General features: G+C 58.1%; 2 protein-coding genes across 3 annotated transcripts; one reads left to right on the forward strand and one right to left on the reverse strand.

The window, feature by feature from the left end:
• Positions 1-435: 435 nt before the first annotated feature.
• DDX49 (DEAD-box helicase 49) lies at positions 436-7425 on the reverse strand. 2 transcript variants are annotated; one of them, XM_039228370.1, is made up of 13 exons: positions 7295-7425; positions 6343-6466; positions 5304-5389; positions 5092-5213; positions 4577-4764; positions 4293-4433; positions 3480-3555; positions 3130-3206; positions 2876-2973; positions 2158-2232; positions 1216-1304; positions 1056-1127; positions 436-968 (listed from the first exon to the last, which is right to left on the reverse strand). In XM_039228370.1, the coding sequence occupies exons 1-13, from the start codon at positions 7407-7409 to the stop codon at positions 780-782; spliced, it is 1452 nt and encodes a 483-aa protein (XP_039084301.1). In that variant the 5' UTR covers positions 7410-7425; the 3' UTR covers positions 436-779. The 2 variants fall into 2 exon arrangements, with proteins under 2 accessions (XP_039084301.1, XP_039084300.1); XM_039228369.1 differs by having other exon boundaries at positions 5092-5389.
• A 317-nt stretch (positions 7426-7742) lies between these two features.
• On the forward strand, positions 7743-23125 carry COPE (COPI coat complex subunit epsilon). The gene is made up of 10 exons (XM_039228258.1): positions 7743-7922; positions 13158-13220; positions 14422-14522; positions 16682-16834; positions 18077-18130; positions 18576-18657; positions 19588-19743; positions 21695-21763; positions 22699-22773; positions 22909-23125. Exons 1-10 carry the CDS (start codon positions 7797-7799, stop codon positions 22954-22956), a joined length of 927 nt encoding a protein of 308 aa, XP_039084189.1. The 5' UTR covers positions 7743-7796; the 3' UTR covers positions 22957-23125.
• The last annotated feature ends 209 nt before the right edge of the window (positions 23126-23334 follow it).

Genomic DNA, 23334 nt, shown 5'->3' on the forward strand with positions numbered 1-23334 from the left:
CAGCATAGCTGTCCCCACCCCGCTGGGCTCAACTCATTGTCTGGACCAGTTTGCCCTCAGGTGGCCCTTGGTTAAGCATCCCCTCCCTTCACTCTGGCTACAAACCCCAAATTCCACAGGTGGGCAGGTAGGGAAGCTCCTAGAACACAGTAGCGTTCACTATACATGGGAGTCCTCTCACTGAACCTGATGGCCATGTTTGCAGAGTGTGCCATTGGTGTGCCCAGATGAGGAAACTGAGGCCCGGAGAGCGTTTCTCAAACCCAAGGTCACCTGACCACAATGGTCAGCACTGCAGTTCAAAGCTCCGGGCCTGGCCCAACGGGAATGGAGAACTGGGGGTGGGGTGGGGTGGGGGTGATGTTCTAGGGGACTCGGGAAGCATCAGCAGCTGAACCCTCCTCCCCTGCCCCCACTCCCACAGAGTCAGACCCGGGAAGCGGAGAGACTCATTTATTGAGTGAGTCCTGCAGGCAACACACCTTGGCTCTGGGGGCCTGATGGCACCCTGCACCCCCCACCGAGGTGACCCTGAACCCGGGTCCCTGTGTGTGGAGTTGAGCCACACCTCGCAGCCAGTGTCCTTTCCTCCTCTGCAGACTGACTCTTGGCAGAGGCTGAGAAGGGGCCGCAGGGCGGCGAGAGCTGCGCAGTGCACCGTGTGGGCGTCCATGGGTTCCAGCGACAAGGACACAGCAGGCCCAGGGGACGGGAGGGCCCCTCTGACCCTCGGTTCCATGAAGGAATCCCAGGCTGGGCAGGTGGGGGCCGCACAGAACTCAGGACTGGCCCTGGGTGGGCGCTGGGGCCGAGGGGCCTTCGGGAGGGGCCCTGGGAGGACGCGCCCTGCGGCCCGCCCCGCCCGCCTTCTGCCGCTGCAGCTCCCGCTCCACCTTCTCCTTGAAGCGCCGGTTCTTCTGCTTGATCTTGGCCAGCTCAGCCTTGCGTTTGGCCTCTAGGTCGGGGTCCTGGCACGGGGAATAGCGGGAGGTGGCTGCGCTGGGCCCTCGGTCCCCTGGTTCCCCTCCCCCTCCCCCTGCCAGCTCGGTCCTCACCTTCCCCTCCAGGATCAGCTGCTTCCGCTTGTTGATCTCTTTCTTTTCATCGAAGTTGGCCGCTTCCAGTTTCTGGCGGGTGGGGAGTGGGAAGGAGAGGCTGTCTCGGGGTCCCTTGTCTTGAAGGGACCCCCAGGGTCCCAAGGCCTCAGATACTTACAATCTCACACTCCCTCCGCACCACATTGACCTGCGTAAGGATCTGCAGCACCTTGGCCTCCTCCACTGAGAGCTCCTCCAGCTTCTTCTCTGTAGGGGCGGGAGGGGGCAGATGTGACAAGTGGAAGGATTTTGGCTTCGGAGTGAGCTCCCCAAGCAGTGGGGCATGCAAGACTAGGTCATGTCAGATAACGGTCAGGTAAGCAAGAGCGGGGATTGTAGACCTAAAGAAGATAGACAGACTGTTCTTTTTTGTTGTCAGCAGCACTAGGATTTGACTGGAAGTTTTGTGGGTTTTTTTGTTAATGTTTTATTTATTTCTGAGAGAGAGAGAGAGACAGCATGAGCAGGAGAGGGGCAGAGAGAGAGGGAGACACAGAATCGGAAGCAGGCTCCAGGCTCTGAGCTGGCTGTCAGCACAGAGCCCGACGTGGGGCTTGAACCCACAAACCATGAGATCATGACCTGTGCCGAAGTCGGACGCTTAGCCGACTGGGCCACCCAGGCGCCCAAAACACTGTCCTTTAAAGTGCAGAGGTTCTTGAGTTTTAGGACAGTCTGTGCAGTGATTACAGATTTTCCAGTGATTCTTGGTCTGGGCTACACATTAAAGGACCCCAGGGCCGGGGCGGCAGGGGAGGGAGGTTAAACACATCCAGACCGTGTCCCTGGGGCCTCTGACTCATCCACAGGGACCACCCCTACACCCCAGTCTGAGAAACCGAAGTCCCTTCCCACGGGATGTGGCTTTCAGCTGCTGAGGACCACCGTGGGGAGCTTCTGTTTTGAGAATTGGGCTAAAAGCCTTCATTTGGGGTTGCACAGAAAGGAAAGTGTAGTTGAAGCCTGCCCACGTGAGCAGCCTGGCAGGTGTCTGAGGGGGTGAGTGGGCATCTTGCCCAGGGGCACCTGCTTCCCCTCCCCGCCCAATCCCTCCACTCACTGATCTGCTCCTCGATGGCATGTACAAGGTGGATGTCATACTGCGTCACCAGCGTGATGGCCTGTCCTTGCCGCCCTGCAAGGACGTAGCACAGTTACCTGCTGCATGCTAGGGGCCAATAAAGACAGGTCCTGACTCCTAGGCAGCTCAGGGCTCCTCTTGATGGGAACAGAGTTAAGAGCTTGGTGAACGAGGGAGGGCAAGTCCAACACAGAGGCGACACACGGCACCAGGAGAGGCAGCTCTCCTGCTAGGCTGGCCTTATGTGGGGGCTGGTGATGTGGCTGACCCCCTTCTGGGGCATGGCTACCAGGGAGTCATGTCGGCAATAAGCCTTGACGGGCCTCGGCCCAGATCTGCGCACACTAGTTTCTCTGTTCCCCATTTTTGTGAGGGCGATGGGTGCTGGCACAGCACTGATAGCTGATGAGTCCCATGACCTTTGGAGCAGCAGGCCTCATTCTTGTTACCTGTCATCTGAGGAGGAAACGGGCCCAGAGAGCTGATATGACCCACCCGGGGCCACAGGACAGAAGAGAATCTCGTAGGCCAGAGCGCTCCCTGCCTTTGCTTTTGAAAGGATGACCCTCCAACACCGCCTCTCACCTGTGGGCTATGTGCCCACGTATTCTTGCACCAGCTCAGGACTTCGGTTTCTTACAGTGCGGGCAGGCTGGAAGGACAGGTGTCCTAGGACCAGCCCGCCCTGTCCACTTACCTGCACGGGCCGTCCGGCCGACTCGGTGTATGTAGATCTTCGGAAGCCCGGGGGTGTTGTGGTTAATGACCACCTGCACTGTGGGAATGTCCAGGCCCCTGTCACATGCAGAAACCAAGATGGGGACTCACCCAAGGTCACACAGCCGTGAAGTTGGGGGCCGCCCCAATTCTTGCCCGAGGTCGGCCCTCTGGACCCTCTGTGGGGGTGTCACTGGGTCAACACATGGGAGGGAATATGCTGGGGCCACTCACCGCGAGGCCACGTCTGTTGCAATCAGGATCCTGTAGATGCTGGACTTGAATTTGGCCAGGGCAGCAAAGCGTTCTTTCTGTTGCCAAGTTGGGGAGAGAATTGGGGAGACCAGGGGTCAGGCAGCATCTCAGCAAGTGTCTGAGTGTTTACCGTGTGAGGCCTGGGGACGGGGTGGAGTCCAGGATAGTCCCACCCTCACAGGGCTCACCCATGAGAAGGCCACACTGAGGCCAATGGGTGGCAGGAAGTATTCTAGGCAGAGGGAAGAGCCTGGGCAAAGGCCCTGAGGCTGGGACGAGTCGCCAGGGCCAGGGCCGGGGTGGTCTCAGGGCGGCCTGCCCCCCGACACCTGTTTCATCATGGAATGCAGAGCCACGGTGGGGAAGTTGAATTTACGCAGCATCATGCACAGGATCTGGCAGGTCCTGGTGGGAAAGACACACTGTCAGCCCCGCAGGGCCAGGGTCTCGGGAAGGTGCTCCTGCCCCCGCATCCCCAAGACAAGTAGGTCGCCCAGCATGGCTGGTAAAAGAGAAGCAGGGGCCAGGGGTATGCTGCCTGCTGACATCCTCTCTGCCGACCCCTTCCCTGGCCTAAACCAATGAGAGCCAGCCCTACATCCAGACTTTTCTGGTAGCCAATAAATTCTTGGGCGGGGGGAGGGAAGCAGCCAATTAGGAGGTCTCCTCAATGTGACGTAGGCTACGTTATCTACTCATGCTAGGATAGCCCACAGCTTCCTGACAATCTCCCCAAGAGCTTCAAAGGATTTTGAAGGCCTCTGTGACTGTAAAGAGGACAGCCCTGGGTACTGGAGCTGATGTGCCAGGCCTTAGTGCCTCCCCTAGACTCAGAGAAGAGGCTGTTCCATGGCCTTCTGAGCTGCTGGAGGGGTTTTCCGGGGAGGGCCAGAAGCTCCTGGACCTTTTGGTTAAGAGCAGGTCTGAGAAGCCCCAAATCCTGCTCCACCTTCAGGAGCAGTGACCTCAGCAAACAGCTTGACCTCTCCGGGCCTCCGTGAGCAAACCCTCTGAAATCTCTGGTCTGAGCAGAGGCCCTGGAGGGCCAAGTCTGACTGTGTGTCTCATACCTCTCAGGCCTTCGTAAAGAGCTATGGGAGGGGAGCTGGGGGGAAGAGAGAGGCAGGGCTGCCCAAGCTCACTTGCACGTGTTGGTGAAGATGATGATGGACCAGTCCTCGTGCTCATCCTGGAAGTTCTGAATCAGGTGGACCAGATAGGCATCCTTGACCTTCTCAGGCACCAACAGGTAGCGCTGGTCCAGCTGTTCCACCGTGCGCACCCTGGGGAATGGGTGGGCTCAGTTTCCCCCACTGCTGAATGGAGCCAAGGCCCTGCACCATCCGTGGACAATAACCTCTCTGAGTGTGACCCCCAACCCTGCCCCTTGCCTGCCCTGCCCCCTGGAACTTGGCTGTCGACTCACGGGGCCTGAGCCTCCCAGAAGAAGGGCTGGTTGGTGGCCAGGCCCTGAAGCTCTCTGAGCGTGTCGGTCAGCGTGGCGCTGAAGAGCAGCGTCTGTCTGCGAGCAGGCACGGCCGACAGGATGGTCTCCAGGTCTGCGGTGAAGTCGGTGCAGCCCTGCTCCAACAGCCGGTCGGCCTCATCCATCACCTGCGGCCCCGGTGGCAGGGAGCGAGGCGGAGGGGATCGGGGGTGAGGGTGCCGTCCAGGGCCTGATCACATGCCCAGCCTGGCCTGCCTCCCACATGCCTCCCTCCCAGCCTTGGACGGGCGCCCCGAAACTGTCTCCCTCCAGTTCTCAGACATCTGCACCCTCAACCATTTCAGCTCCTCAGAGAGGCCCTGTCCCCAACCACCCTGGCTGGTCCCCCTCTTGTTGATCCTTCAGCTGTCCTTGTCACTTTTCCTAATGCTCCACTGGATGGCCTGTGGGACACATGTCCCAAATGGATGAATCAGTGCCCCAGGCCGACTCACCAGGAAACGGATCTTCTTTATGCTAAAAGTGTTGGAGCTACGGAGGTGGTCAGCCAGACGCCCTGGTGTGGCGATGACCACATGTGGTTTCCGGGACAGCTCCAGGGCCTGGGCCACCATGTCTGCAGGTGGAGTGGAAGAGGTAGGTCTGGGTAGGGGGGGTCTGAGGCTGCGGGGGTTCCCTACCCAGAGCCTCCCTGGGCCCCCTGTACCCATGCCGCCGACAATGATGCAGTCTTTCAGGCCCAAAGGCTTCCCCAGGACCCGGAACTGCTCTGCAATCTGGTAGGCCAGCTCCCTGTAGACGTGAAGGGGCCAGGTTGGGTTAGATGTGGGTTCTGTGCCTGCTTCCCATTCCCATGTGCACCTCTCAGACCTCCTCACACATCCACCATAGCTCCCAGCTCCCTTTGGATAAAGGCTCTAAAACTGCACACTGGAGCCCTGTTGTGGCTCCTGTCCCCTCACCAGGGTAGGACCCAGAACATGCCATGGCCCTTCTCCCTCCAGTCTCACCCAAACTGGCCTCTCCTCCTCAGCAGTGGCCTCGACAACACAGTCACCTAAGCCTGAGACCTAAGCGTCAGTCCCCTATCCCCTGGGACTGGTGAATCCAAGTCCCCTCCTCTCTACTCCTAAGCCCCAACTCTGCGCATGCCTCTCCCTGGCCCATGTACCCACTTCCTATCCTCCATCTTGCCTTCTCCTGCTCACATGCCCATAGAATTGACTCTAACCTTCTTCCTGGCATTCCAGGCTTTCTCAAGTTGACTCTAATGGGCCAACTTGTTCCCTGCCTCTCTCACACCTCTGCATGAATGCACTAGAGTTCCCTCTGCCTAGTGAATGTCCTTCAGCAAACTTGTCCCTTTAAGGCACCCCATGAATGAAGTCTTTCTCAACTGTCCCCTCCCCAGGCCACATCCTCACAGCATGCAGCGCCTACCTCTCCCACAGGCTGTTACAAGACTTACTGTGTCAACTTCCACATTTGCTGGCCCAAGAACAGGAAATGCGTCTACATCTGAGGCTATAAGACTACTGATAACTCCTGCCAGCCACTGGCTGTGAGACAAGCCTTGTGCTCAGCACTCGTCATCCCTTATCCTGGTTAATTCTGTACCTCCCCTAAGAGGCAGGCATGATTTGTCTCCATTTTAAACACAGGAAAAGTGCACTAAAAGAGGTGAAGGTGCTTCCCCAAGAGAACACAGATGGGTAACTCACCCGGGAGGACTGTGGGGGGCTCACCTGGTGGGTGTCAGGACAAGGCAGAAGATACCATAGGGATCCTCAGACAGCTTCTGCAAGATGGGCAGGACAAATGCTGCTGTCTTGCCACTGCCTGTCTTGGCACAGCCCAAGCAGTCTCGACCTGGGTAGAGAGCAAACAGTGTTAATACGCTCCAGGTGCAGACAAGTGTTCCATTGAGCATGTAGACAACAGCCAATGTTTATAAGCAGTTACCATGTGCTCAATACTGGCCTATGCCATTTACATCCCAGGCATCCTGACAAATCCTAGGAGAGCGAGACTATTATTGCTCCCATTAAATAAAAAGGGAAAATGAGTCTCTGAGGTGTGTCCAGGACACACAGCCAGTGAGTAGCAGGCTGGACTGGAATCTATATCCACCTGACCCAAGATGCCACTACTCATTATCTCATTTTGACTCTCTCACAGGGCATCCGAGTTTGGGGAAACCTGAATGCCTTCACCCAGTCTGTGTTCTAAGGCTCCCTATTTATTCCTTCATCTTTGTTCATTTAATCTCTCAATCTGTCACTTCCTAAGGTTTCCTAGGGGCATCTCTTTAATGGCAAACTGGGTTGGGCCGTTAGAGTGGGGAGTATTCACGGGACCAGAGTTCTGCGTTTACTAGCAATAGTGACAACCACAAAGTCCATTTGTATAATTAATGGTAGCACAGACCACCCAATTTTCCCAGCAGTACCGATTCATCATGCGCTCTGAGGTCACGAAAGTTTCTGAGATTACATCACTTGTGTACGGACACACAGGGAGTCACTTGTGCAGCCCAAATACCAACACTGCCCAGTCTACCTCTGGGACCCAAGCTCGCCAGTAACGCTCAAGTTTATCCCTCGACTAGCAGAACTGGCACGGGCAAAGGCTGCGAGAAGGAAAGGGTGCCGATAGGAGTGGGGAGGCTTCCTGGGGAAGAGGCCGGGTCACACTTACCCTCCAGGATGGCGGGGATGCAGCCGAGCTGTACAGGGGTAGGCTGCTTCAAACCCAACTGCCGACATTGTTCCACAAGCCACGATGACAGCCCGAGCGACGCAAAGCCGGCCATCCTCCCCGCCAGCTCCGGGTGAGCCACTCGCGTGAGCGGCGTTTTCCGGCGCGGACCGATGACGTCACTGAAGCCTTACAGTTTATTGGACAGCCTGCCGCGTGGTCCCACCCTCCCTTAGTTCACTCTGCCATTCCCAGTCTCGACCACACGCTTACCATGTTTCCCGGATTCCCATTGGCTCGCGTGATCAAGTCAAACTACAATTCCCGAGATGCTCTGCGGATCGCACGTGCGACTCCCGTCCTTTAACTCCTGTTTAAGTTTCCCATTGGCTCATTTCCAGGCCGGAACGAGTAAACTACATTTCCCAGCGTGCTTTGCAGCGAATCCCTTTTTCCGTCCGACGTGTCCCTCCGGAAGGGGAGCGACTGGGACCGCAACGACATGGCGCCTCCGGCTCCAGGCCCGGCTTCTGGCGGCTCCGGGGAAGTGGACGAGCTGTTCGACGTGAAGAATGCCTTCTACATTGGCAGCTACCAGCAGTGCATTAACGAGGCTCAGAGGGTGAAGGTGCGGCCTCTTGGGGGCGAGGGGACGGTGGTGGCGAAAGCCACTTCCTGGTGGCCACTGGTCGCTCCCTGATTTTAAAAATCTTCCTTGTCCTCGCGGCGTTTCCCACCCTCACGTATCTCTTCAGAGCGGTGTGAGGAATTACCCTTTTCCTATGACAAAACTCAAAGCCGTGACAGTTTGTGGTACCGCTCACTCCGAGATCTCCCTCTGCGCGGTGGAAGGAATTTGAGTAAGGGAGACGTTTGTGCTACAATAATAATAATAGTAGTAGTAGTAATAATAATAATAATGACTTGAGTAAGGGAGACGTTTGTGCTACAATAATAATAATAATTTGAATAAGGGAGACGTTTGTGCTACAATAATAATAATAATAATAGTAGTAGTAGTAGTAGTAGTAGTAGTAGTAGTAATTTTCACCTGGGGAAGGCCTACGTGTGCCCCGGTACCCTCGGTACTCGTGAAGGAGGGACTGTTGTTTGGTCTCGTTTTAGAATGCTAACACCGCCGCTCCAGAGAGAAATGGTCCCTGCCCCACAAGCCTGGTTATTTCTCCCCGTACCTGCCCCATTCATTCTTTCATTCCTCATTGAGCTTCCCTGTAGGTCAGGGAGTGTATTCGTGCTGGGCTCAAAGCAGTGACAAAACTCCAAGCTCTCTGGGAAACCTCAGTCTCCCAAGGGAGACAGTAACCGAGCAAATAAGTCAGAGGCTGGTGTGACGGATAGTGGTGGGAACGAGGTTGATTTTTTGAGAGCTAGAAAATAACCTTGCCAGGCAGAGCCCAGCCAGTGGGTGACAGAAGACGGGGTGGCAGGTTCTTTAGCAAGAACTTTTAGGGAGGGACATGGATGTTCCGGACACTTTGAAACTGAGCCATTGGCAAATCTTTAAGAACAGTGAATTTGACAGGGTCTTGCCCGCCCTCATGGTTGTTAACGTTAAAAAGGAAACAGCCATTTATTTTACCATTGAAATGAGTTTATTGAGGATTAATGGAGAATTGCAGTTTGCAACACGTAACCTATGGCAAAACCATAGGCATATCCAGAGATCAAAGGAGAAGGACTGCTTTTTCACAGAGGGAAGGAGGGAGTTGGGTGGGGCTGTTGTAAACAAAAAAATCTACTGGAGTAAACCGGGAGCTTGAAGTGTCCTGGCTTTTTATTGCCTGAGTTGTGACAGTCTCTCCTTGGCTAGGAGATCTTTCGTTCTCCTGTGGGGCTACTGAAGTTTAGTATTGTGGGGAATGCATGGTACCTCTCTTCTGCTGGGATCTGCCTTTGACCTGGAGTGTCAGGGCTTTAGAGCGCCCCCTTCTGGCCTCTTCTATTTTCAACGGAGTCTTTTTTTTTTTTTTTCAAACTTGTACACGCCTAGTGCTCTGAAGAGATTAAACAAGTGAAGAAGTGAGTGAGTATGTAATAACAGCTTGAGCGCCTAAAGGGGGGAGGTGAGGTAGAAAGTGCTGAGTTGAAGGGCTGCCTGGCTGGCTCTGTCAGAAGAACATGTGACTTTTGATCTCGGGGTTCTGAGTTCAAGCCCCATGTTGGGTATAGAGATGACTTAAAAATATATATAAACTTTAAAAAAAAACCCACATACACTTCCCTGAGTGCTGAGTTGGAAAATGGTGGGGAGGAGAGTTGCTTCATGTGACAGTGGTCTGGTAAGCCCCTGGTGGCCTGTCAGCCTCTCTGACTGTCATTTGAACATGAGACTGAACCTTGAGAAGCATCTAACCCCCTAAACTGTGGCAAAGGTGCCGAGTCGGAGATGAGTGCCGCGTAGTCAAAGCATAAAAGGTCGGTGTAGCAGAGGTGGAGTGAGCGAGGGGGAGGATGGGGAATGAAGTGGGCAGGGAGCCACAGTAGGGGTTTGGGTTTTATTCTGAAGGTCCCGGTGGCCTGTGGAGCACTAAGCAAAGGAATGGCAAACTTCTTCACGGAGGCAGCCAGAGGCTTGAGAGGAATTTGGACTCTGAAGTAGGGAAGGCTTCCTTTTTTGTGCTTCCGGTCTTTGACGGTTTCCCTGCTTTCCCCGAGCATCATCTGTGGAATGAGGATAAAGCCTAAAATGGACTTCAGGAAGCCGTGACGCTTGAAATGACACTTGTTGATTGTATTCATTTTTTGATACTGCCAGGACAAGGCTTTATCAACAAAATAAATTTCTTATCTCTCTGTCAGTTTCTGCAGGTGGGAAGTTCTCCATGGTTTCCACCTGGCTAAAATCAAGGTGTTGGCCAGGCTCTGTCTTTTCTGGAGGTTCTAGGGGAGACTATGCCTTCAGACTCATTCGGGTTGCTAGCTCTGAGCCTGGGGCCAGCCTTAGCACCTGGAGGCTCCTCCCCAATCCTCAACTTTGCACGTGGTCTCTCCATGTCAGAACCAGCCACAGGGTCAGAACCAGCCACAGGGCGTAAGGTCGAATCCTTCTCGCACTTGGGCTTCTTTGGATTTCTCCTGCTGCTGCCTTATTTCTGTCTATTCTCTGCTATTAAAGTTCTTGCCATTAAAGGCTTATGTGATTAGGCTGGGCCCTCCCCCATAACCCGGCGTACTTTCCCCATTTTACGGTCCATATCCTTTGTGAGGTCCCTTTAGTGACATGTAAGCTGTTCACAGTTTCCAGGGACTGGTATGGACATCGCTTGGGGGGGGTTGTCCCTTATTCGGCTCACCACCACATTTGTGTGCCCGCTTCCTTGCTGGGTAATAGCGATGGTGACAGGCCTGTGCTCAGCCTCTGGCCCTGTCACGACTCTGCAGCCAGGGCTGATCCACTGTACCTCTCTGTGCCTGTTTCCCCATCTGTCCGATGGGAACGATGACACCTGTCTCACTAGGGTCCCTGTGAGATTCAGTGTCACACTCATGCTCTGCCATGCAGCTCTTCTTACATCATAGCAGTACGTTCTCTGATGTCTCCTCCTGTCACAACGTGCAAACTTTCCGTCGCCGCTGAAAGGGAGGAGCAGTGTGACCTGCTGCACTTAGGAAATGACTGAAAACAAGACGTGGCGGTCACTGCGGGTGCAGGCATGCTGCAGCCCAGCCTCTGAGCCAGGAGGCCACTTCCCCTTTGGTGATGTGGGAAACACGCATGGGCCAAAACTATGACGTTCTCCCTGCTGCATCCAGAATGGGAATACTGTCCCCACTGGGCCATTTGATGTGGTCCGTGGGCCAACTAAACCCTCTTGGGCAGCCTATGCGGGGTTGGACTATATCTCCAAAAAGAACCTGTGAATGTGACTCACTTGGGAAAAGAATCCGCTACAAATATAATTCCGTAAAGGATCTCCAGATGAGGCCACCTGGGCCCTATATCCAGTGACTGGTGCTCCTCTAAGAGAAAGGTGAAGAGAGGTTGGAGGCAGAGAAGATGGAGACGGAGATTGGGGTGATGGAGCCACGAGCCAAGGAATGCCTGGAGTCCCCAGAAGCTGGAAGAGGCCAGGAAGTATCCTCCTGTAGAGCCGTTGATGGGAGCATGTCCTGCTGACACCTTGACTTTGAACTTTTGGCCTCCAGGACCTTTAGAGAATAGTTGTGTAATTTCAAACTGCCCTATTTATAGCAGTTCATTACAGGGGACCCAAGCTCTGGGGTGGCCCCGGGTAGAACACGTGGTGTGTCACTGCCCTTGCAGAGGTAGTAATCAGACATAGTGCTGTGTCGTCATCAAGACTTTGCCTTATCTGTGAGATGTTCTTTTTTTTTTTTTTTTTTTAAATCTTATTTGTATTTAAGAGGGCAAGAGAAAGATCCCAATAGGCTGTGTACTGTTACCACAGAGCCCAACGCAGGTCTCAAACCCAGGAGCTATGAGATCGTGACTGGAGCAGAAATCAAGAGTCGGCTACTTAACTGACGGAGTCACCCAGGTGCCCTTGTCAAACATCTTTTTTTTAAATGTTTATTTTTGAGAGAGAGAGAGGAGAGAGAGACTCAGAGCATGAGTGGGGGAGGGGCAGAAAGAGAGAGGGAGGCACAGAATCCGAAGCAGGCTCCAGGCTCTGAGCTGTCAGCACAGAGCCCGACGCGGGGCTCGAACTCGTGAACCATGAGATCATGACCTGGCCGAAGTCGGACGCTTAACTGACTGGGCCACCCAGGTGTCCCTGTGAGACATTTCTTAAGTGCCTACAAGATAATAGGTACCGCCCAGGTGTTGGGGACAGAGCACTGAAGACAGCCTCAGGAAGCTGAAGGGCCAGTGTGACCTTACTGACAGCAGCCCCCACCCCATCACTAGCTCCTGCTCATGGCACTTATTATCCTCAGGCCTGGCTGCACCTCTGAGCTGTCTGGGGGCGGTGAGGGGCCACTCTGGAGTTGGCCATGACTGGTGGCTATGGGGCTCCTGCCTTTGTTCTCAGGTCATTCTGACGAGCTATCCCCAAGCAGCAAATGGCTAAGAAGCATTTGTTCAGAAAGATGCCATTTTTGTTTCTTCAGATCTGGAGGTCTGCCCAGCCCTCTCCACACAGCTTCTGTCTCGGTCCTACAAGCCTTCTTCTTTTCCTGGCTCTGGTTGGCCTCCCCATAACCTCGTGGCCTAGCCGGGGGGCACAGTCCCAGAGTGACCGCTGTGTGACGTCCCCTCCCCCGCCCTGTGGTAGTGGGGCTGACGGGCATGGCCCAGGCTGGACGCAGATGTCACTGTCCCGGGGCAACCCAGTGAGCTCTCCCAGAGAGGTCCTCTGAGTGAGGCAAACCTTTGTTTCTTCTCTTTTGCATGTTTAAAGAGTGTTTTGGGACAAAAACCAGACAGGAACAAGCGGCATAGAAGTATTTGCCACAAAAAGTAAAGTCCCCTTTGCACATCTCCTGGGTCCCCTGAGTTCTGCAGAATCACCCATCCGCCTCTTGATGGGAACCCTCCTGGGCCTGTTTTCTCTACGTTTACAAACCCAGGCAGCTTCTGTCTCCATCCACTGCACCCTGCGGGGCCCTGTCACTATGAGTGGCCACTTGTCCCGTGGATAAAGGTAGGGGCTCCACCCTGGCCCCTTGCTGTGCACCAGGAGTGGGGGCTCCACTTTCCCTCACCTGGACGAATGGGGTGAGGATCGAGCCCCCTTCCCGGGGTGGCGGCGGTGTGGGACAAGATCAGGGCTGGGACCCGGGCCCAGAATCCTCTGGGGAAGCTGCCTGCTCCTGGTCCCCACCAAAGACCAGGCTGGCACGCGGCTCCATGTGTCCTGATCTGCCTCTGTTTCCACAGCCATCGAGCCCGGAGAGAGACGTGGAAAGGGATGTCTTCCTGTATAGAGCGTACCTTGCACAGGTGAGCACAGGCCGTGACCTCCGGTGCCCCTGGGACAGGAGAGGAACAGAGTACTGGGCAGGGACAGTCGCTGTGGCCTCCACAAGTAGGTGGCCATTTCCCGAGGTTATAGGCTCACAAGGCTAGGGGGGCCGTGTAGCTATTTCTCCCTTTCCTTTTTTCTTTTTTACGTAATCAGTAGATTTTATTTGTTTTAGTACAGCTTTAGGCTTGTGGAATAATCAAGTCGATAGTAAAGAGAATCCTACATACCCACCACCAGCCGGCAGGCGGGTTTTCTTACTGCTGACATCAGACACTGGTGGGGCTCCTGTCGATGGCTGCACTGGTGTTGACACCATTCATAGGCCGAGGGCACAGTTTACCCCAGGCTCTGGGCACGTTACCCTCCCGGGGAATGCAGGAAAGCACCTGCACTGCCCCCATCCCCCATCCCCCCCACCCCAAGGCCTTGGATTGTGGCACATGGCTTCACAGCTGCCTCTACCTCACATCAGGTAGTTTCCCGGTTCTGTTCATCTTTCCCTCTGTGGAACGTTCTGGAGCCTGATGGGACCCCCTCCCACTCCCCCATTGGCCAAACCCCCCCCACCCCCTGACCTTGAAGGGTGAGCAGTGTGTGTGGCCCCCAGCAGAGGGGCTGCCCCGGTGCACGTTGGGATCTCCTTGGGATGTGTACATGTGTTTTTTTTTAAAAAAGAGCACCTATATGCAGAAGCAAAACCATTAAAACCACCTGGAAAGGGATGTGGTGAAAACCAGACCCCTGACTCCAGTTCCCTCCCAGCAGTGACCACCATTACCAGTTCTGAGTGTCAGCAGGGAGGGGTATATGTCCCAATTTATAGAAGCGCATGCCCAGACCCCCTGCTCCTGGGTGACACTCTCCGCCCCCCCCACCTGGAGCTGGCAGGGCCCTCACCCTGTCACCTCAGCAGCCAGTGTCTTTAGCTACAGTGGTGGGCACTGTGGCCTGACGGGTGACGGGTGACACTGTGTTGGCTCCAAGCAGGTGCTGCAGCAGGGCGGGCACCTGGTAGGTGGAGGGGTCCCTGGGGGTGGTGGGTGCTGGTTCCAGGCGTGAGGGCCCTGCCCGGGTGGTGCTGGCGCCCTGAAAGCTCTCGTGTGTTCCTGGGGGCTGAGGTGCAGCCCCCTCAGGGGAGAGCGGGCCAAACTGATGGTGTGCTTGTGTTCACTGCAGAGGAAGTACGGCGTGGTCCTGGACGAGATCAAGCCCTCCTCAGCCCCCGAGCTCCAGGCCGTGCGCATGTTCGCCGAGTACCTGGCCAACGACAGCCAGAGGTGAGGATGGGAGGGCCGGCTGGGCGTCTCTCCCCACCTCCGAGCCTCCCCGAGCCTCAGTGAAAGCACATTCTTGCCCAGCTTGGGCACTTGCGTGAGCCATTCATTCTGTTGCTGGCTGGGTGCTCACCAGTCCCCCCCCCTCCCCAGGAATGGTTGGTTTTGAGGCCCCCTGGGATCGGGAAGGTAAAATGCTCTCTGCGGGGCGCCTGGAATAGGGCAGCAGCCTAGCCCAGGACATGGAGACACTCTGCTCTGTGGGTCTTCCCCCCCGCCCCCAGCCGGAGCATCCTGCATAGTGGCAAGGAGCTTCAGAGAAAGGCCTTCCCCAGTCTCGGTCCAATGGACTTTCGCAGCCAGGACCTGATCATGACCTTGTTGATGCCATGCTACTCTCATAGGTCTCTGTCTTTGGGTCCCAGGCATGGGTGAGACCATCTGCTGTGACCGCCAGCACTGCTTTTGCAGAAGGCAGCATTCTATGTCCCGTCTTCTGTTTGGGTTCTTTCACCCTTGAAGCCTGAGGCTCAGGGGGATTTACCTGGCGGCAGTGACCGCTGAATGGGGGCCCCCAGGTCTGACCCCCAGAACCTGTGAATGCAGCATCGTGGGAAATGAGGTCTTTGCAAGTGTAACTAGTTAAGGGTCTTGAGATCATCCTGGATACGGGGTGGACTCTGAATCCAGGGACTGGTGTCCTTGTGAGAGACTAGAGAGAAGACAGAGAAGACAGAGGCGGTAGAACCGGGGTGACACAGAAGCCAAAGGAGGCCAAGGACTGTGGGCAGCAAGCTGCAGCCTGGAGAGGGGCCTGGGATGGTTCGCCCTCAGAGGCCTCGGAGGGAACCTTCCCTGCCCCCGCCTGGGTATCGGACTTTTTCCTTCCAGAACCGTGTGAGCGTCTATCCCTGTTGTTTTTGTCCCCCTGGTTTGTGGTGCTGCTTTGTGACGCTGCCCCAGGACACAAGACAGGCGGCTCCCTGAGGCTCTCGTTTCTCCCTCCACACCTCACGAGCCGGATGACAGGCGCCATTCTGCTTTTGGAAGAGGAGGGACTCGGGGACCCTCCTGGAGCAGGGGCTCGGGAGGGCGGAGTGGCGCAGGCTGCGTCTATCCTGGCAGCGCAGACTGCTGCCCCTTAGACAGCCCAGGAGGCAGGCTGTGGAGAAAGTACCAGAACCTGAGGTTAGCAATGGGATATCACAGGAACTATGTAAGATGCTGACGTCACATTAATAGCACGCAACGTGTCTACTCTTGAGGACACAAACCAGGCAGGAAGCCTCATGGGGCGGCCTCGAGGGCTCCATGCCAACTCTGTACACCCAGTATGCGGTTCGGGTGTGCAGAGTGGGACATAGTCTCTGATTTGAAATCATTTGTCAGGCACATGGCATGTCCCCATCCTCAGACACGGATCCTTGACCACGAGCCCCCCGGCAGCCTACACGACACACACACATCTGCGGGGGGCCGGTGGACCCTGACCAGCGCCTTTTGTCCGGCAGCGACCTGGAGCCCGGCCCTTGCTTCCCTTCTCTTGTCTGCTGCTCAGCAGCCCTTTGAAACGAGGGGCCTTGACTGTTTTCTAGTTAAGCAGATTGCGGCCCGGATGTCCTGTGGCCTGTGGGGGGACTGGCTGCTCCTTGGCTGAGCCTTGGCCCCAGGCTGGCCCCCAGCCCAGCATGTTGCCCACTGGCCACGTGCAGCTGGCCTCACTGGGGAGGCAGCGATGTCACTGGTGCGGGGTTCGTCTGTGTGGCTTCCAGTCTCCGTGAAGGGCCCCCTGGCGAGTCAGCCTGTCCCTCCACGTCTGGGGGTGGTATGGACACTCAGTCCCCCGGTTCTGAGGGCCCGGAGAACCGTCGGCTCGGGCAGTCATTCGTGCCGCTTAGTAGACATGGCCCGTCCTGTACCACATCCCCTCACAAGGCCTGAAAGCACCTGGCCTCGGTCTCTCTGTGTGACGGTGAGAGGTGCCGCAGGGGAAGGCGGGGAAGCCGGCACCCAGCGGCTCACCGGAGATGGCTGGGCTCTTCTGCCTGCAGCTGCTGTGTTCCCCTGGGGGCCTGACTCCCCTCTCTGGACCTGTCTGCTCCCACAGGGGTGAGGCTGCTTCCCACCCCTGGCCGCAGGCCCTAAACAGCCTCGTGTTACAGGGACTCGATTGTCGCCGAGCTGGACCGGGAGATGAGCAGGAGTGTGGATGTGACCAACACCACCTTCCTGCTGATGGCTGCCTCCATCTACTTCCACGACCAGAACCCAGATGCGGCCCTGCGTGCCCTGCACCAGGGGGACAGCCTGGAGTGGTGAGTGTCTGCCCTGTCCTGGGGGGGAAGGCCTGGAGGCCTGAGCGGCCCCTCCGGTCTCCAGGCTGCTTGGGGCCTCGTAGGCGTTGTTATGGGAACGGTGGGGGGCTGCTCTGAGACACTGGTGGGGCCCCGGCTTCCCATTCAGGCAGCAGCTCCCATTCTTGGTCCAGGAGACACTCCTTTCTGCACGACTGGACTGCTGTTCCCAAGGACACGGCTCCTGGGGCTGGAAACCCTCTGTCCCCGACAGCAGAGTAGAAAGCACCTTTGTTTCTGCCTGTGGTTTCTATACCCCCACCCCCACACGAAGCCTTGTGTTCCTGGGCCCTGGGCCTTGGCCTTTCCGTGCCCTCCCCAGGTTCCCCCAGGCCCTCTCCTGTGGCTGGACCCCCATTCAGGGCACTCCAGGGCTGGGGTGCTGAAGCTCCTTGCAGCATGCAGTCGCCCCCCACCCCCACCCCCAGGGTCCAGGGTGCTGTGTCCGGGGCTCTGGCCCAGAGGGAGCAGCAGCCGTCCGCTGTAAGCTCTGCTGCCTGCTGTCCCTTTGTTGGTTGGTCACCACACGTTCATTTTGTATCTCTTTAACTCACCTCCTCCCCCCCTCCCCAAGTCCAGAAAGGGATTCATGGTGGCTTAGAAATAGGTCTGGCACATAGTTTGCAAGGCAGTAGACTCTGCAGCTACTTCTCAGGCTCCTACAGGTATTGACCTGGGGTTGGGTCACGTGCTGGTGCGAAAACGTGGGAACAAGTGACTATGTAGGTCATTGGTGGTCACAGCTGTCAGGCAGAGGGGAGCCATGGGTGCGGGAACCGGAGGGGGTAAGAGCTGCCCCCCGCAGCACCTCTGTGACTGTTCTCTGGGGGTCAACCCTGCGCTTGGCCACTGGGCTTGCTCTCTGGGCTCCTGGCACTGGCCAGTTGCCATTGTCGCCCTCACACCAGGAGTGAAGCACCGATGGGCAGGGCCGGACGACTTGGGACCCTGCGAGAGCTCCAGCCCCGAGTGTGCTCAGTGGTGGAATGTGGGAGCCAGGGCCCCAGGAGGTGGTGGGAGGCTGGGCCCAGCGCTTGGTGCCTGGGGCTGAGTCCAGTTCTGCCCAGCATCGCCCTCCGCGAGGCAGAGCCGGTGGCCTGAGCTCTCCTGGGAATGTTCCCGGGGGCGGTGCCCACGTGGAGTGAGCCCCGACAGGCAGTAGCACGGCGAGGGGGCGTCCTGACCACCCGCTCTGCCCCACAGCATGGCCATGACCGTGCAGATCCTGCTGAAGCGGGACCGCCTGGACCTCGCCCGGTAAGCCTCTCCCGTCTGTTCCCACCTGGGGCCCGTGCATGCGTAGGGCTATCTGAGCAGGAGGCCAGGCCACGTCAGGACCCTGTGCTCTCGAGAAGCCGGCCTCTGCCTGCTGGGGGCGCTCAGCATGGGGACCCTCCCTGAGCCCTTCCCGAGGCCCAGAGCATGAGTGGTGCGAGCACTTCTCCACTGATTTCATTCTGGTCTATCAGGGTGGTAACACTCATCTGCCTGCCCTTCCCTGCAGGATGTTGCCTGGGACCAGGGGTGGTGCTGTCCGTGCCTCAGTTTCTTTCTGTGACATGGGCAGTGGGACCCACAGGGTCGGGGTGGGCTTCACAAGTACGTGGTGGCGGCTGTCGGGCCAGGGCTGGGAGCCAGCCCCGGCGTGTGCCTCGTGAGCAAGCAGCGTGGGGGCCCCTCCCACCCACCCCACCGTCCCCAGGAAGGAGCTGAAGAAAATGCAGGACCAGGACGAGGATGCCACCCTCACCCAGCTGGCCACCGCCTGGGTCAATCTGGCTGTGGTGAGCCCCTGGGCCGTGCTGGGGGGATGGGGGAGGCGGGGGGGCGTCAGGGAGCTGGGAGGTGTCCCCTGCATGCAGTGCTGGCCGCTCCCGTGGGGGGAGTGCCGCTGTGGGGTTCTGCGAACACATCGGCCTTCTGTTTCCTTTGGGGCCAGGGGCCCAACCCCCAGGCAAGCCCCCCACCGCTTGCACCCTGGCACATTTCGCTTTCCACTTTGCTCAGCTCCGCCCCAATCCTGGCTCCTCATAGCCGAGTGGCTTAGCCAGAGCCAGAGAAGCTGAGCCAGGGGACTCTGGAACCAGACCTGGTACGCGGAGGGGGCCGCCCCGGCAGTGCGGCGTCCTCGTGGGGCTGACCCTGGGCTGGGCTCCTACTCAGCTTGCTCTCCAGACTTTTGGCATTGGGCAGTTGCCAGAGTCCCTCTCGTACCTTCCCCTGCACCCAGCCCCTACCTCCCCCATGCCTGTCTCCCACCCCCCCACTTCCCCCCCCTGTCTTGGCAATGGCCTCTTTTCAGGCTTTTGGCCCTGGGCTTCCTTTCTCTGAGCAGTTTTTTTGCATGAGCTTCTTCAAATGTGCTCCCCGTCCTTGTGTGCCTGCACTGCCCTCGGGGGACCGAGGCCTCACCCACGCCGCTTTGCAACATCTGTCCAGTGCAGTAGGGAGAACCTGCCTGCTCTTTCTGCCAGCGTGGTGGTTTCTCCACAAGCACATCTCGGTCTCAGGCTCCCCCTCTTAAGTGATGCTGCGTCTTTCACAGGCAGACAGAACCTGAGTGGGTGGAGTCGGGACTGTGGGTGACAGCCAGGGGCTGCCCGCACCGGGGTCACCTCGGCGATGTGCTGACATCCCTGCTCTGGGAGGGAGCGGGCAGCGGCAGGGCCGGGAAGCGGGGTGACGAGCCAGGGGTGTGGGACCTGTCCCTGCAGGGTGGCGAGAAGCTGCAGGACGCCTACTACATCTTCCAGGAGATGGCTGACAAGTGCTCATCCACCCTGCTGCTGCTCAACGGGCAGGCGGCCTGCCACATGGCCCAGGGCCGCTGGGAGGCCGCCGAGGGCGTGCTGCAGGAGGCCCTGGACAAGGTACACCCGGCCTGGCCCGCGCCCCGGCTCCCAGCTCCCGGCAGTGCGCACGGCGCGGGCTCGGGCTTGCGGGACCTACCACAGGCCTGTGGCATTGTGTCTTAACGCCAGATCAGCTACAAATTGGGATTGCAAATGAAAACGTTGATTCTTTTTTCTCTCGGAAATGCGAGGGATCCCATCAGTTTGGGCTTCCGCTGGCTTGAGCGTAGCAAATGTTCTCTCTGTCCCCTTGACTCCCTGGCCTGGGGGCCTTGATGTGATTGGTCGCCTGATCCTGCACTTGGAAGAGGTGCCACAGACCTGGGGGTCGTTGCCCGGCCTATCCTTGTCTGGAGGAGGGGCCAAGAGCAGTGTTCTCTCAGGGAAGCCCAGCTGTCTTCTCCCCGCCAGCATGGGAGGGCTTATGTGCTGTTTTCATAATTAGAAGAAACATCAAAGTCTTTTCCATTTTGGAAAACTTTTTTTTTTTTTAATTAAAAAATTTTTTTTAATGTTTATTTTTGAGAGAGAGAGAGACAGAGTGTGAGCAGAGAGACGGGAACACAGGAGCTGTCAGCACAGGGTCTGACGTGAGGCTTGAACTCACGAACCGTGAGATCATGACCTGTGCCAAAGTCAGAGGCTCAACCTGATGACTGAGCCACCCAGGCGCCTCTGGAAAACGTTTCTCGATATAGTGAGAAATGGACGCCGGTAGGCAGCCTTCTCCCCTTTATCTCTGGGAGGAGTCACGTTACCTTCAGAAGGCTGTGTGCAGATCAGAGACGGGCCGGCAGGTGCTCCTCAGGCCACACACACGGAGCTGCCCGGCCCTGCCCACCGCCCTGTGTCCACACCGGCCCCCACGCATCCTTGTCAGGGTCTGACTAGCTGGCTTGCTGTGTGCAGGGGGGGCTGGTCAGGAATGCCTGGCCTGGTGCGGCGTCTCTGCCCCGGAAGGAGAGAGCAGCAGGGTCCCCAGTCAAATGACACCTGTGTGTCCTCGTTCTCTGAGATACCACTGGGCTGGCTTGCTGCCCCGAGGCCCTGACCCCCGGATGGCCTGACCCTCCGTGGCATCGCTCATTGCAGTGCCTGTGGGCCACCCCGTGCTTCTGACTACTTTCCCTCTTCTTTTGGGGATGGCGCTCCTGTGAGCTCCCCATTAGAGCAGTGAGGCGACTAAGGAGTGGGGGAGTGGAGTCTCCCCAAAGAAGGGCGGGCACGGAGTGGAGCCCGGGAGGCTGGGGTCCTCGAGCCCACGGCCCTGCACGTCTGGGTTGCTGTGTCTCTGCTGCGTGTGCCCAGCAGGGCTCCCTGTGGCGCCCCTGCCTCAGAGCCACCAGGGGCTCCGTCTGGGGTTCCTGGCCAAGGTGGTCCTGGGCCAGTTCCCAGGGTTCTCTCTGCCTTGGAGCCCAGCGTGGGCGGGCGGGGTGAGGTCAGCCACTTGGATGAACTGGTAATTTTCCCGGCAGCTTCTTGCCAAGGCCCCTGGAGAGCAGGAGGCGCAGGTGGGGTCTGCCCCAGGCCTCAGACCTCATTTTTACAGCAAGGGGGACAGCTTGGCTGTGCGGGTGTGGAGGCTGCCTTGGCCTGGGCTCTGTCACTTTGAGATTGACACACCCCTGCCACAAGCGCCAGCACTCGGTCCCATCCTGGTGTACAGGTGAGACAGCAGGCGCAGAAGGGAAGCCGCTGTTTCCGGGAGGCAGGGAGGGGCTGGGGCTCCCTTGCCACCACGCTGCCTCCTAGGCGGAAGGGAGGTCCCCGAGGTCACTGCCTTGCAGGTTGGCCGGTGGGCGCACTTTGGGTCTTGCAGCCCCCGCCTGCCCCACCTATAAGGCTGTGACCTTGTGTGGGTTGTGTCTTCGCACTGGGACAGTGGGAGGCATTCTTCTGCCTGAGTTGGGGCCGAGCTGGAGGCCTTGGGGAGCTGACCCTGCTCGCCTGGTGTCCCCCATGTTTCCAGGACAGTGGCCACCCGGAGACCCTGATCAACCTCATCGTCCTGTCACAGCACCTGGGCAAGCCCCCTGAGGTAGGGCCTGCTGGTGCGGGGGAGGTTTTCTGGCCCACACGGTGCGACCCTGAGGTGGGCGGGGTCCTGTGATGTGGATCTCGGGCAGAACCCATTCCTTTGGAGGGGGTGCACCTGCCATCAGCCTGAGGCCGTACCCTGGCCAAGGCCATAGGACCGCTGCTCCCATGGACCCTATAGACCAGCAGGCTGTGGCTCAGAGGGTGAGCCGAGCCGGGACCCCCACCCATGCCACCTCTGGGTGGGGGGTGGGCAAACAAACAGAGAAAAGGCGCCCAGGGGAGCAGTCCCTGTGAGCCCACCTTGTCTGAGGGCAGGGAGGGCGGGAGGACTGATGGGCCCACCCAGGGCTTCCTTTCAGTCACCCGTCCCTTGTGGAGGGGCCCCCAGGTAGGGCAGTGCAGCACAGACAGGACGACTGTCCCACTCACCCCAGCGTGGACCCCTACTCTCAGGAAGACAGACGCCCCCGCCCCACGCAGTCAGGGCTAGGCCTGGCAAGGTTGGGTGAGGCTGGGGGCGAGGCTCTGCCTGCTGGGGTTTCTCTGTGCAGCGTGCCAGGAACAAACCCGCCTCCCCTCCTAACCCTGTCCCGCCTGACCTGCCTTCTGCTCCCGGCCCTCCGCCCTCTTCTGGGGGCCATGGGTCCCGGGTCCCTCCCAGTCCCCTACCCCTGAACCCTGCGGCACATCCTCCAGCCATGTGCTAAGCGTGGGCTCTGTGCCAGGTGCCGTTCCAGGCGGTCCCCCACACTCCGCTCTGCCACTGAGGGTCCTCTGTCGTCAGCCTGATTTCAGGGTGGGGTGACAGAGGCGATGGGAGACCAGGGTTCTTGCTTGGCATCAGCTGGGAGGTCCCCCCTCCCTTGCCCTGCGTGTGAGAGCCACCTGACGGGGAGGCCCTAATCATCCAGCCTGGCCTTGCCTCCCCTGCAGGTGACAAACCGCTACCTGTCCCAGCTGAAGGACGCACACAGGTCCCACCCTTTCATCAAGGAGTACCAGGCCAAGGTGAGCCCGCGCTGGCACCGGGTAACATACCCCCAGACCCCCGGAGCTGGGCCAGGGAGGGCCTGTGACTGGAGTCCCGACTCACGTTCTCTCTGCTTCTCTCTCTGTGCCCGTCGTCCACAATCCACGCCGAAGGAGAATGACTTTGACCGGCTGGTGCTGCAGTACGCTCCCAGCGCCTGAGGCTGGCCCCAGATGCGTTTCCCGGGCCGTTGCCCCGCGAGGCCAGGTGTTCTGCCCGCACTGCTGGGCACCCTTCCTCGTGCCCTCTCGCTTGTTCTGGCCAGAGGCGGAGGCGCGAGCCTAGCCCGGCCCCATTTTGTCAATAAATGTCTCCACCACAGGTATCCTCCCCCCACCATCTATGTTTGTTTTGGCCACTTTGGGAGGGACCGGTGGGAATGGGACAAAAGGGACGGTCCTGGGCACTGTCACCCAAGGCTACTCCCGGGAGGGGAGCCCTGGAGACCAGGGTCTGTGAGCAGCAGGTGCATGGACCCTTGCCCCTTGAACAGCCACCCTACAGGTGGCACAGCCGTGTCTCCCAAGCTCCATTGGCAT

The sequence above is a fragment of the Hyaena hyaena genome, unplaced genomic scaffold (genome assembly GCF_003009895.1).
Source record: "Hyaena hyaena isolate Hyena2069 unplaced genomic scaffold, ASM300989v1 scaffold_30, whole genome shotgun sequence".
NCBI classification, from domain to species: Eukaryota; Metazoa; Chordata; class Mammalia; order Carnivora; family Hyaenidae; genus Hyaena; species Hyaena hyaena.

What these genes read in the sequence shown, in the direction of transcription:
- DDX49 (XM_039228369.1), bottom strand. Translation starts at nt 7,409, where the DNA reads ATGGCCGGCTTTGCGTCGCTCGGGCTGTCATCGTGGCTTGTGGAACAA. An exon ending in CTTGTCCTGACACCCACCAG is followed by an intron (nt 5,390 to 6,342) that starts GTGAGCCCCCCA and finishes TCACGTCTACAG; the next exon opens with GGAGCTGGCCTACCAGATTG. An exon ending in CGGCCGGACGGCCCGTGCAG is followed by an intron (nt 2,233 to 2,875) that starts GTAAGTGGACAG and finishes ACGTCCTTGCAG; the next exon opens with GGCGGCAAGGACAGGCCATC.
- COPE (XM_039228258.1), top strand. Translation starts at nt 7,797, where the DNA reads ATGGCGCCTCCGGCTCCAGGCCCGGCTTCTGGCGGCTCCGGGGAAGTG. An exon ending in GACCGCCTGGACCTCGCCCG is followed by an intron (nt 18,131 to 18,575) that starts GTAAGCCTCTCC and finishes CACCGTCCCCAG; the next exon opens with GAAGGAGCTGAAGAAAATGC. An exon ending in ACCTGGGCAAGCCCCCTGAG is followed by an intron (nt 21,764 to 22,698) that starts GTAGGGCCTGCT and finishes CCTCCCCTGCAG; the next exon opens with GTGACAAACCGCTACCTGTC.